This window comes from Scomber japonicus, chromosome 8, assembly GCF_027409825.1.
Source record: "Scomber japonicus isolate fScoJap1 chromosome 8, fScoJap1.pri, whole genome shotgun sequence".
Classification (NCBI taxonomy): Eukaryota; Metazoa; Chordata; class Actinopteri; order Scombriformes; family Scombridae; genus Scomber; species Scomber japonicus.
The window spans coordinates 12,851,762-12,864,453 of record NC_070585.1 but is presented as its reverse complement, the minus strand read 5'-3'; the positions used below and the strand labels follow the sequence as shown (position 1 = coordinate 12,864,453).

General features: G+C 38.7%; 2 protein-coding genes across 2 annotated transcripts; one reads left to right on the top strand and one right to left on the bottom strand.

The window, feature by feature from the left end:
- The first annotated feature begins 1,658 nt into the window (after window positions 1–1,658).
- On the top strand, window positions 1,659–5,374 carry irg1l (immunoresponsive gene 1, like). The gene is made up of 6 exons (XM_053324107.1): window positions 1,659–1,793; window positions 2,249–2,303; window positions 2,427–2,614; window positions 3,134–3,226; window positions 3,593–3,798; window positions 4,404–5,374. The coding sequence occupies exons 1-6, from the start codon at window positions 1,776–1,778 to the stop codon at window positions 5,329–5,331; spliced, it is 1,488 nt and encodes a 495-aa protein (XP_053180082.1). The 5' UTR covers window positions 1,659–1,775; the 3' UTR covers window positions 5,332–5,374.
- Window positions 5,375–10,722: 5,348 nt separating this feature from the next.
- glod5 (glyoxalase domain containing 5) lies at window positions 10,723–12,558 on the bottom strand. Its single transcript, XM_053324116.1, has 4 exons — window positions 12,295–12,558; window positions 11,848–12,003; window positions 11,414–11,569; window positions 10,723–11,267 (listed from the first exon to the last, which is right to left on the bottom strand). Exons 1-4 carry the CDS (start codon window positions 12,349–12,351, stop codon window positions 11,124–11,126), a joined length of 513 nt encoding a protein of 170 aa, XP_053180091.1. The 5' UTR covers window positions 12,352–12,558; the 3' UTR covers window positions 10,723–11,123.
- Window positions 12,559–12,692: the final 134 nt, after the last annotated feature.

Sequence of the window (12,692 nt, the reverse complement as noted above, 5' to 3'; positions counted from 1 at the left end):
CATGTCATGTTAGTGCACAGGGACATGTTGTTCAACATTGCTGTGGGAGGTTCAGTTGCACCAACGCAGATCCGAGTGGCTCCATAACTGCCCCAAAGAGCAGCATAGCCAATGAAGGCGGTGCCACTCAGATGATCATATTTTCGGAAGGAAAGCAGGCCGGCCACTAGTTGGCATAGACCACCAATCAGGATGAGATGAACACCTGAATGAAACACATAAAATCAAAATTACTAAGACAAGTTAATACTTTTTTTCATAATATTAAAACAGATGATCTACAAGTTTTACCTGCAAGTATGTTCTCTACCCCCTGTGGTGCATTGCCAGTGTGTGCAGTACTGAAGTTCTGTAGAAGTACGAGGAATGCACTGATCCCATTGGATAACATGCCCAAAACTCCTGGCTCACCATAGAAACTTGCTGGAAAACCATCTGATGTAGTCATTGTCTCTATCAAAAAGCACTTTTACTGAAAAAAAAAATCAACAAAGGATGCAATTTAACAAATGACACAATCTGCTTATCTATAAATGTATATGTTTGATATATTTTCCATTACAGATAAATTGCAAAACCAAATAAATATATTACCCAAAGGAATTCTGAATCATCTTTATTATTCATATAATATAATAATAATAATATTATAATTCTTATAATATATAAATATTATATACTATATCACTACATTGCAAAAATAGTTATGTGTTATGAGACATGTTGTGGTTGGAAAGAACAACTTAGTGGTCATTGAATGATAACTGAAACTAAATTAAAAGCAAAGCAGATATGATCATGGCTTTAGCAATGTAAATTTAAACCACAGATGTAAAAAAAAAAAAAAAAAAAAACATTAAACCTCTGCTCCTATGAATTAAATTAGATGTTACCAATGGACTATATTCAAGTTAAAGTCACAATGGAAAACTCCCTCAGGCTAGTTTTTCTCTTATCTCCCGAAATACCTCCAGAAACCTGAGAGTCTCCAGCCCTGCCCAGTCATAAATGGAGTGACCCGTAGTTGTGACAGCAGCAAGAGACACAGAGAATATGCATTCAACTTTCCTGCTATAATGACCATGAAGTCAGGTGTCAACATTTTATCCATGACTAACAGATATTGCAAAGCACAGCATGCTGAGGTACTATTAGATACAATTTTAGTATTTTGTTTTGCAATAGAGCATGTAACTTTTTATTTAGCCAATGTTAAAAAACAAACAAAGACATTATCCCTCTTTGTTCATAATGTGGCATTTGTGGAAGCTTACATACAAAACACAATCAGTAACTTTAGAAAAAAAGGTCTCACCTGATAAAGATGCTCTGAGAAATGAAGTTGGGAGTTCTTCTGGAGAGGGGATGAAACATTTGTCATAAATAAGGCTTTCCTGTTTGTAGGAGGAGTTCATGAAAATTCCCCACACTAACCTACAATCTGCAACCTGAGCAATGACATCACTGCTTCTCACCTAAGCCATGAACCTCAACTCCTTCTTCCTTCTGTGGGGATGGTGATGTTAGTTTTGACAATGATGAATGCTAGATGGAAACCCCTCCTTTTAATCTGTTAAGGGTTTTTCGTTATGGATATGCCTGCCCTTCCCTGTTCTTTCCAGGTCAGTATCAATAGCCTTTGTAACTCATTGACTATATAAAGCAGGTAGCCACTCAATCTCAACATCATCAGCATCCATCTGAACCTGCTGACTGCAAACCTGCTGCATCACAGAGAAAGAAGAAAGAAAAACAACTTGAGAAAAACTGAAGCCATGATCTCCACACTACAGGTAAAGATACATAATATTTTTCATTTTAGTTAAATTAGTATGAATGTATATCACCATCCATGTCTTTGTTATAGGATATTTTCTCAGTCTAGTGAAAATAATATAATTTAAACTAATATGTAATTCTACAACCAAACTATAGCATGTACTGTTGTTCTTTGCATACATGTTAGGGCAGAACAGAGCTCTTGTTAAATGTTAAGAAGATTACATACACCTGTTAGAGCACCACCTCACCAATACAGTAGCTCTTTCAACAGAGGCACACAGGCTGAGCAATATCCATGATAGTGATGCCAATGCACACTAAAATTTAATTAGATGTGTGTCTGACAAGGAAAATATCTCAGCATGTCCACAACCAGAAATAGATTTGAGTGGTAAAAAACAACAATGAAACATTTCATCAAAATGTAATAAAAGATGTTGAAATCTTTTTAATGTGTGTCCTGTAGAAAACTATTAGACCAATGACAGCAATCAGAGGACTGCATCAGTCTGCAGTAGAAGGTAAGCTGTTACAAAAAGTAATTCTCCTTCTTTGGAAAAATAAACTCATTTCTCATTTAATAACTCCTGACCTCTTTTCTTCTGTTTCGTTATTATATTTTTTGCTGCTTTTCCCTAATGCAGTCTTGAAGCAGCCAAGCCCTGAGGAAACAATCACAGCCAGTTTTGGGAAGTTCATCAGTGACGTAAAGTCTCAGCACTTATCCTCTGTAGTCCTCCACCGCAGTAAAAGGATGGTGCTGGACAGCATTGGAGTTGGTCTGATTGGCAGCACGACAGACGTGTTTGAACTGGCCCTACAGCACTGCCAGGTGAGTCAGAGGGTCGAGAAATCATTGGAGAAAATAGCTTTTTATTACGGTCTTATCTGACATAAGCAGAGACAGATGAAAGCAAATACCTGACATTATACAATCAGTGTTCATAAGACAGTGCAAAGGTTGTGTGTGGACAGATGAGATGAAGGGGGAAAAATACTCATTATTATCATAATAAATGTAGTCATATAACTTGGGACCAGAGAGGGGGTTTTTATGTTTGATGACATATGACTTACAAAGAAACTTATTCAGCTTTCATCAACTGAAGAGTGATGAGCCAGAGCTATTTATAGAAAAGTTCACAGGATAAGTGTGTGTGTATCTGTGTGTGTGTGTGTGTGTGTGTGTGTGTGTGTGTGTGTGTGTGTGTGTGTGTGTGTGTGTGTGCATGTGTGTGCATGTGTGTGCATGTGTGTGTGTGTGTGATGACACAATTTATGACCAAAACATTACATTTAAAATGTCCTTGGAACCATTCCCTGTGTTAACTTGTCTGTCACTTCCCCTCAGCACATGTACGCCCCTGATGACATCAGCTCTGTGTACGGACGCAAGGGCACCAGGCTCTCCCCGACACTGGCAGCTTTCGTCAACGGAGTGGCGGTGAGTATAAATAGGCGGAACAGATGTGTCAACACTATCCCATGTGCACTAGACAATTTCAGATGCAGTAATCCATAAAACCATTACCAAAACCAAACTACAGCTACGGAACAGTCTAGAGAGCCAACCACAGGAGGACTGGAAATAATTTCTACAGAAATTTCCAGCATTATGTCTGCAAACACTGGTTGGCCTCTATTCCCAAATAAGTCATTAGGGTGTTGGGCCCATTTCTGCAGCCAGTATTTGCCCTCTATGAGTCAAGCCTGTTACACCAATTAAAGAGACTCAGATTTGCCATTAAACCCATTGGCCACAGTGAGGATTAGGGACTTGATTTTTTTTAACGTGTCCTTTTGCTCACAGACTCACTCCATGGACTTTGATGATACATGGCATCCTGCCACTCACCCCTCAGGAGCGGTCCTTCCTGCTGTGTTAGCACTCAGTGATATGATGACTGCTAACAGCAAACCTAGTGGCCTAGACTTCCTGCTGGCTTTTAATGTTGGCATCGAGATCCAGGGCCGGCTGATGAGGTTCTCTAATGAGGCCCACAACATCCCCAAGAGGTGAACGCCTAGGAGCCTGAGTCAAATCAGACACAGATAATTATAGTTATATTAACAACATTGTAGGGTTTGTACTGTATTTGGTCTCCCTAAGTGATTATTTCATGCATACAAAGCCTGTTTCTTATTTCTATATTTTGCACAGAAGACAAGTATCCACATGAGTCTAAAGCCAATTCATATTTGACTCTGCTGATCTCTGCAGTGTGGTTTACAAGGAGGTCAGCAGTGTAATGTGATTTCTCTTAATGGTGTCAATGAGCTGTGAAAGGCATGTTTTTATGTTCCTGGACAGCAGAGGCTCTGTAGGTAGTGTTAGTACAATTATCCATGTGGAGGAGAATATCACAGAGGGCTCCCTTTGCCAAGTGTTTACAAGTCAAATTACTGTACCCACCACATTATTTACTTGTTTATCAAATACTGAAATGACAAAAAATATTTTGCCTTTAACACCCCTGAGCTGTCTATGCATGTGGAGAGTCACATAAAGAATAAGTTGTTTGTATGGAACTCTGATGTAACCATAATGATAGAGAGCACCCTTTTAAATGCTCCTTTAGTCACAAAATTCCTCACCAAAAATGTTCTGTCTTCATCTCCAGGTTTCACCCTCCCACTGTAGTGGGGACTATGGGAAGTGCAGCAGCATGTGCTCGCCTCTTGTGTTTGGATCACTCACGCTGCAGTCATGCTTTGGCCATTGCTGCCTCTCTATCTGGAGCCCCAATGGCTAATGCTGCCACTCAGTCCAAACCCCTCCACATCGGCAATGCCTCACGTTTAGGATTGGAGGCTGCTCTGCTGGCCTCTCGAGGCCTAGAGGCCAGTCCGCTGGTCCTGGATGCTGTCGCAGGGGTAGCTGGCTTCAATGCTTTCTATGAAGACTACGTGCCGCAGCCTTTGGGCTCACCTAATGATGAAGGCCATGTGTTCCTGCTAGAGGAGCAGGACATGGGCTTCAAGCGCTTCCCTGCACATCTGGGGATGCACTGGGTGGCAGATGCTGCAGCCTCAGTCCATAAGCTTCTTGTGGGGGCAGGTCATGGCACTGTGTCCCCAGCTGAAGTTCAGGACATCCTGCTCAGAGTCCCCCACTCTAAATACATCAACAGGCCTTTCCCTGAGTCAGAGCACCAGGCACGCCACTCTTTTCAGTTTAATGCTTGCAGTGCTCTTCTGGACGGTGAGGTGACTGTCCAGTCTTTCACCCCTGCTGCCATGACACGCTCTGACCTGCTCGCTCTGCTGAGCCGTGTTCATGTGGAGCATCCCCATGACAACCCAGCTAATTTTAACCGCATGTATGGCGAAGTCCAGGTGACACTTGTTGGGGGAGACATCCTGAAGGGACGCTGTGACACCTTCTACGGACACTGGCGCAACCCACTGACCAATGAGAGCCTGAGGAAGAAGTTCAGGAACAACGCGGGGACGGTGCTTCCCTCCGAGACGGTTGAGAGGCTGATTGAAGTTTTGGAGGAGCTGGACAGACTTGAAGACTGCAGCCCCCTTCTGTCACTGCTGCAGTGAAAATTTACATACATACAGGATAACAAAAAATAAAAAATCTTGTACACAGTAAAAAAATAAAATAAAAATACTGATTTAATCTGTTGAACCATGTCAGAACAAAGTTGTGTAGTGTATATTTTGCTAAATAACCTTATTATACCTGTATTATTTTTATATTATCAAGACATACATATGAGTTGAAAAATGTGATCAAATAATATTTCAAATGGGTAGAAAAAGACAGATTTGTACTGAATAATTTGAAAATTACTGTACTTTATATTGTATGTTTGTGTCAAACAATTCCAACACTGTATTTTTTTATTACTTTTAAATGCAATGGTATTTTCTCTGACATTTTTTTCATTTGAGTTGTAGCATTTGTAGTTGTAGCATTTCCATTTTTATTGTAATAAACCTACTCAAAACCAAAAACTGAGAAAGTGTCCTCTTGTTTGACATCTCTTCCTGTGAGTGTTTAAACATATTTATGAAGAATATAAGCAAAAAGTGCAACAATAAGCTAACTTCAAACATTCTATATTTTCCTAAAGGAAAAGATTGTGTGTAAAAAAAAATAGGAGACAGGAGTTCACACAATACAGTCCATTAATCTTTCACTAGGTTAATTTAAAACCTGGTACCCCTGGTAACCCTAACCCTAACCCTGTCTATAAGGCAAACATCCTTGTGTCTTTGAAATTAAACAAGCAGGAAATGTTGAGCACACAAAAGTCAACAAGCCATGTGTTTTATCAAGTATGTGCATTTGAACTGTAAATACGGGAGCTGTTTTCCTCATTCCAGTCTCTGTTACTTAAGTTAATGTATTGCGTTATGTCTGTTCAGGAAGAAATAAACACCTGTCCTGGAGACATGAAGGCTCTGATCCATGCATCTACCCAGCTCAGTCATGCACTGGATACAGTGAAACCAACATGTTTTTAGCACTGTCTGGGCACGCCTGTATGTGTTGGCACAGCTGAAACTTAAGGGTCAACATTAATAGTGTACTAAGGAAGAGGGCTCTATATTAAAGTGAGTTGTTGGTCTTTCCAAAACTGGACAGACAAAGTCTAAAAAACACTTTACCAAGTTCAAAATACACCAAAAGAACCAGCACTGTGTCATAGAGCAAGTTTAATATCTTCCTGTTGTCCAAACGCACAGTGAAGTACATTAGAGTCTTGTTATTGTTTTTATATGTAGCAATGTTGGTCTCATTGTTGGTCTCAGTTTGTAGCAAAATTGGACCCATCTTAGGGGACCACATAACCTCTCTGTATTTTCTAAACTTGTCTGGAGGAGATGTTAATACCCAGATAACTGATATTACCAATTGTAACATAATAGGTGATTTGAACCTGTTTATGGTATAGCCTGAGATTTGTGAGAAGTTGTTAATGAGATTGGTTACTGCCTGCTGTGGGTTTTGCAGATCTTGACGATAGAGTAAGGAATTTTTGGTATATAAATTAATTTTGTATTCTACATTCTATCGTGTAATTTCCTTTAATTTTATGGTTTTGTCCGTGTGGTAGCACAGGCAAGGGGATCAATAAAATTATCTAAAGGCAGAGAAGAGAGCGGGTCCCTGTCTGGTGCCCCTGTGCAGTGTGAATCTTCATGATGTAATTCCATTGGTGGTGAGAGTGGCCATGGGTGTATCATATAATGATTTCATCCAGTGAATGAATAACCTTTTGTAAACCAGTGAAAAGGAAAAGCCAATTTACTTTATCAAATGCTTTCACTGCGTCTAGTGAAACTTCCTTGCTTTGTTGCGTTGAATGTTTAATTTAAGATTCTTCTGATGTTGTTAGTGAGATGAGTCAGTTTGGTCATTATGGATTTAGAATGAAAGTATTGTTTCTAATCAAGCAGGGCAGTGTTTGTAACATAGTTTTGTTAGTTATTCTATTTTATTAGTTACTTACATACTTACTACTTTTTGCCCTTCTTGTTCCTTATGAATATGAAAGAGTATGAAATAATTTTCCATCTCATTACCTGTTTCCCTTGGCAGTGTTGGAGATGTATTTGAATTGGTTGTGTAATTATACGCATTTGTGATAAGTTGCATGGCTGGGAAAGTGTCATGGTTAATGGTTTCATGATGGGAAAAGTTGATGGACACTTACTTCACTGTGTTTTATCAAAAGAAAGGAGTCACACGGCAAATACAGCAATGACGACAACAGGCCCAGAGCAGCTTAGATTTTAAAGTTTAACATAACCTTGTGCCTTTTGTACTGGGATACGCTCAACAACAAGGTTATGGATTCAACAACAATGATCTTGAATTACAGGGGTTTTCTCTCTACCCACAGCAGACCAGAAAACGACACAATAGAAGGGCAACCACTGAGATTTGAGCCTCTATACATTTATAGATGTGATATACATGGAGTTTCCACAAAAAAACTTTTTTTTTTATATTAGCTCTTTATGCAGCCCCTCAGTTTAGCCTCTGTCTTTTTAATAGGCAGTCTTAGCTCCTATCTCTTTAAGGCCTCTCTACTGATGAGCCCACTCTGTTCTGAGAGTGGCTGCCATATCACAGTCATGTTAAGTTACTGCAGATGAAAACCCGATATTTCCTTTACTGCTTAAAAAAATAATAATTTACTGGAACTGAAACGTGTTCACTGTATTAGTGACAATTATGTTTGATGAAGAGCTGCAGACGACTGGCATACCTCCAACATGCAGGTAAACTACTTGACCTTGCCGTGCTATGCGATGGAAAAACGCACAGCTTGCCAGCTTGACTCGAGTCATTACTCATGTGATTACCCCCAAAACAATGGAATGTTAGCTATGTTAGCTTTGTGGAACAGTGAACTCTCGCACTGTGCGTGGAGCAGATTACTATAAAGAAATACAACACCAGCCATCAACAACTACATACATACATTTAACTGCTCACAATAATTATATATTATAGTATATTTTCGGGGGACTACAGATTGGTATAAAAAAGTTTGGAAAGTATAATTTATGGCTTGAGGAGACTACATGTAATTCCCTGCTGAATTTCAGTTTTGTCAAAATATTATTTAGTTAAAGTTTGAGTTTGTTTTCTAAGTTACTTTGTAATGTTTTCCCTTGTTTTTTTCTTATGAGAGGAGTATGAAATTATTTCCCTTCTTATTACTGTCGTACTTGTTTCTCATAGCAGTGTTGGAGATGTATTTGGATTGTTTGTGTAATTATACACATTTATGATAAGTTCCCTGGCTGAGAAAGTTTCATGGTTTATGGTTTCATGATGGGAAAAGTGGATGGACACTTCCTTGACTACTGTATGTTGTCATAAGGAAGAAGTCCCATGCTAAATATAGCTGTGAAGACAAATGACCCTGATCAGCTAAGATGTTAAAATGTAACATAACCTTGTGGCTTTTGTACTGGGACATTGGGTCAACAATAATTGAATTATGGGGGTTTTCTTTCTACCCACAGCAGACAAAAAACAACACAATAGAAGTGCAATTGCAGATGTCTGAAGACTTGAGCCTCTCTTTAGCTGTGACACACCATAGATGGAGTTTTCACAAAACAATAGTGGACCTAGTTGCTTTTGACAGTAAATCTCAGTATCAAAGTTTACAGTCATGAAATACAGACATTATGTTATTTCCTGCTACTATCTACTGATCACCCAAACTCTTAACCATCTACAGTACAATCCATACTGCTTTTCACATACAGTGGGTAGAACTGGTTCGTCAGGTGTCTTCCTGTAACGTGTAAAGAAAACACAAAACATGAATGTGCCTTGTTAGTGGGTGGGTGGGAATCCCCAGATGACTGTGGTGTGGAAGTTATCTAGTTCTTTTTGTGCATCTTATTTCAACATTCAGGAGAAATTATTAATATGGGGTATTTGTGAACTGAATATGAGAACATTCAATAATGGGATAATTTGGATAAAAAATACTTGCCAACCTCCTATTGGAGCTTCATCGAATAAGTGAAGTTAATTTCCTCTTGTGTCCCAGAAGCAGGAAGTTTGAATACACATTAAATACTGTAAAAATAAAGAAGGCAAACATAAAATCTTGAAAATAAGACATGTTCAGACTAACACCACTACATTTCACATGACTCAACATATGCATATACAGTGTTGGTTGGTGTTTTTGAACTCGTCATAATTTGCTCTATTTCTGCATAAATATTATCCTAAAATGTGATCTAATTTGCATGCAAGTCCTAAAACTAGATAAGGGAACCCAATTAAACAAATGAGACAAAAACATTGAACGTATTCATTTATTTTTGGGGGTAAAATTATCCAGTCTTACATATTTGTGTGAGGCTAAAGTATGCAAACCCTTGTTTCCAGTAACTGGTGTGAGGCCCAGCAATAATTTCCACTAAACATGTATGGCAACTATTTATCAGCCCTGCACATCTGCTTGGAGGAATTTTAGCCTATTCCTCCCTACAGAACAGTATCAACTCAGGGATGTTGGTCGGCTTACTGCATTAACTGTCTGGCTCAGGTCCTCCCATAGCATTTCTATTATATAGAATTAGGGCCAGGACTTTGATATTGGAAAAAAAAGAACTTTCTTCTGTTTTAACCATGGAGTTGCTGGCATGTTTTAACCATGGATGGATACCTTAACATTTCCCTGTAGAATATCCTGGTACAACTCAGAACAGCTCCATCAATGACTGTGAGGTGTTCTTTAGAAATGGTTTTGTAACCTTTCCAGCCTGGAGAGCATCAGCAACCCTTGAGGTTCAAGCCATAATGAACTTCCACAAACGTGATTGTCGATGGTGAAGACCCAGATTTCTCTTCTTTAAACTCCCACCTGACTCTACTTTCAACTTAAAATTAATTGATAATCCTAGAGGTTCACAGACTGTCCCCTCATACAAATATGTAAGATTGGATCATTTTTCTTCATAATTTAATGAATAAGTTTTATGTTTTTGTCTCACTTGTTTAATTGATGTCTCTTTATCAAGTTCTAGGACTCGCACTTGCATTTATGCAGAAATAGAGCAAATTCTAAAGGGTTCACAGTTTTTTAAGCACTACTGCATGTTGGATATTTAATGGGTCCTGTATTTGAAGTATTATGACATGTATTTTTTGTATTACAAGTCTGACTCAATAGTCTGTGTGCTGTTTAGTATAAACAATAATCTCCATGTCTCTACCACAAATAGCCAACCTTCATTTTTCTCCCAAATGATTGCTAACCTGGTGAGCAAAGGCTATAAGTATTCAAATGGCCTAATTATTTGATATAAAAGTGTGATAAAACAGAAACAGTGCAGCAATAAATGGCTTAAGTACTGACAATATAAACCCATTAAGACATAAAGTATAATATAATGTAAAGAGTTGCATATATAATGTCAAAAAAGCGAAAATACCAGAGCCCATAGTAGGTGGAAGAACTATTTATTTTCAGCAGAAAAAGCAATCTTATGACTTTGACTTTCCTTCACAGAGTAAAGATAGTCTTCTTACACACCCATTTGATTATACTTAACATACATTTGTAAACATTTTCAGGTGTTGAATTTTTCACTTTTTATGCTGAATTAAATGTACCAACATAAAAAATGTAAGCTTTTTCACACATCATTAAAATAGCAGTCACTGCTGAGCAGAACTACATAGAAACTGTCTTTGCAAAGCCAACTGATGTTATCTACTCTGTCTAAATCTGATGAAAGAGTCTGAACTACAGTAATTATGGTCTTGAACTTCACAGCTGAACACTACTTATGCAAAGTAGGTACAACAGTTAGTGCAGTGATAAAAGCATTCACATGCAGTCCTAACATGACCCTTCCGATGTTGGCTGGTTATAGTTTGACACTTCAATGAGATTGTTGTCTGGATCTCTGAAGTACAGGGAGGTGATTGTCCCCACAGCTCCAGTCCTCTCCACTGGACCCTCCTCAATCTGGACTCCACAGACCTGCAGAGGAGAAGAGACAACAAACTGACACTGAGCATGATAACCCCAACATGGACAAGAACATACATATAAAGTTAGCTGGTTTTAAAAGAATAACCTTAAAAATAAAAATGTTAGATTCTAGAGAACAAAAAAGACATAAGTACCTTCAGATGAGCAGCTACTGTAGCCAGAGAGGTTTTGGTGATGAGACACAGGTCTGCAGAGCCTGAGGTTGGATGCTTGGCTTTAGGCTCAAACTCCTGGCCCATCTGGTGAAGGTTAAACTTCTGTTTCCCAAACCCCAGAGCTTTACGGTTTCCCTAGTTACAGCAGACACGGCATGTGTGGGTGCATAGAGCAGTGTCAGAGCAGTGGCATGTCAGTGTAAACTGACATACAGTCAAAGTCTGCCATCTAGTGGATGGTCTCAAACGAATCACAGGGACAAAAGCAGTATTCCTGTTGTCGCTATATAATGCACACATTGCTGTTAATTGTACAACCAACTACTAGTAATTCATTGATATGAATTGGCAAATACATTTAGTTCTTTACAATTATAAAATGTTCAACAAGTATTATTAAACTGAGGGCATACCTTAAAAGTGACGACCTCCATGCCCAGAGTTGTGGTGTAAAAGTGGATGGTGTCTGGCACACTTTTCACTGTTAGCACCAAATGGTCCAGATGGCTCACCTCAACTGGACAGGTTCCCTTAAATCTGACAAATCCAAGTGTTTGGATGGAGACCGTCTATAACATGTAAAAACAAATACATTATTACAGTTTAATTCTGCAGCAATACCGCCGCAGTGTTGTAGATAGAAATTGCATTCTGCAAACGAGCATAGCCTTTTCTCTTACAGTGTTAAATGTTAAAACATAAACATGAGGCATATTACAGGAACAAGTTAGGTAGTTAAAACATGCACTTCATCAATGTATTAGGTGTATCACTTGAGGTTACGATCTTATTACGATTACTTATTACGATATTGAAACTACATGTAACGCTTGCTATATTCACATAATGACAATAATTACCTTAAAATTATTTCTCTGAAGGTGCCACAAGCGACTTCCAGCCGCCCGCAGAGCCATCTTTGCCGTGTTTGAGTCTGTACTTCCTTGTTTTTCACCTCTATGGACTACTATGTTTTCCAGTCAAAGTGAAACTCCTCCAGGGTTTATTAACGTTTGAGAAGTCTTAATTTTTAATTGCAATTCTGGTTCAAGGAAGCCTTGCCAATTGAAAATATGCTGTTCTGGCAAACTTGATACGGCTATATTTGTCTGTAAAATGCCCTTTATTCAGTTTGGATGGGGGGGGGATTTGTTATTTTTTTTTTACAAATCCGACCAGTAGGGGGTGCTGTTAATAACTTAATAGCTTTCTGAAACAATACAAAGTGTAAGTGCATTATATTATAGAGTGGTGACGA

Coding starts and splice junctions, on each gene's coding strand:
- irg1l (XM_053324107.1), top strand. Junction 3,227..3,592: donor CTTTCGTCAACGGAGTGGCG/GTGAGTATAAAT, acceptor TTTTGCTCACAG/ACTCACTCCATGGACTTTGA. Junction 3,799..4,403: donor GCCCACAACATCCCCAAGAG/GTGAACGCCTAG, acceptor CTTCATCTCCAG/GTTTCACCCTCCCACTGTAG.
- glod5 (XM_053324116.1), bottom strand. CDS start 12,351: ATGGCTCTGCGGGCGGCTGGAAGTCGCTTGTGGCACCTTCAGAGAAAT. Junction 12,004..12,294: donor TTCAGAGAAATAATTTTAAG/GTAATTATTGTC, acceptor TACATGTTATAG/ACGGTCTCCATCCAAACACT. Junction 11,570..11,847: donor TGGAGGTCGTCACTTTTAAG/GTATGCCCTCAG, acceptor TGCTGTAACTAG/GGAAACCGTAAAGCTCTGGG.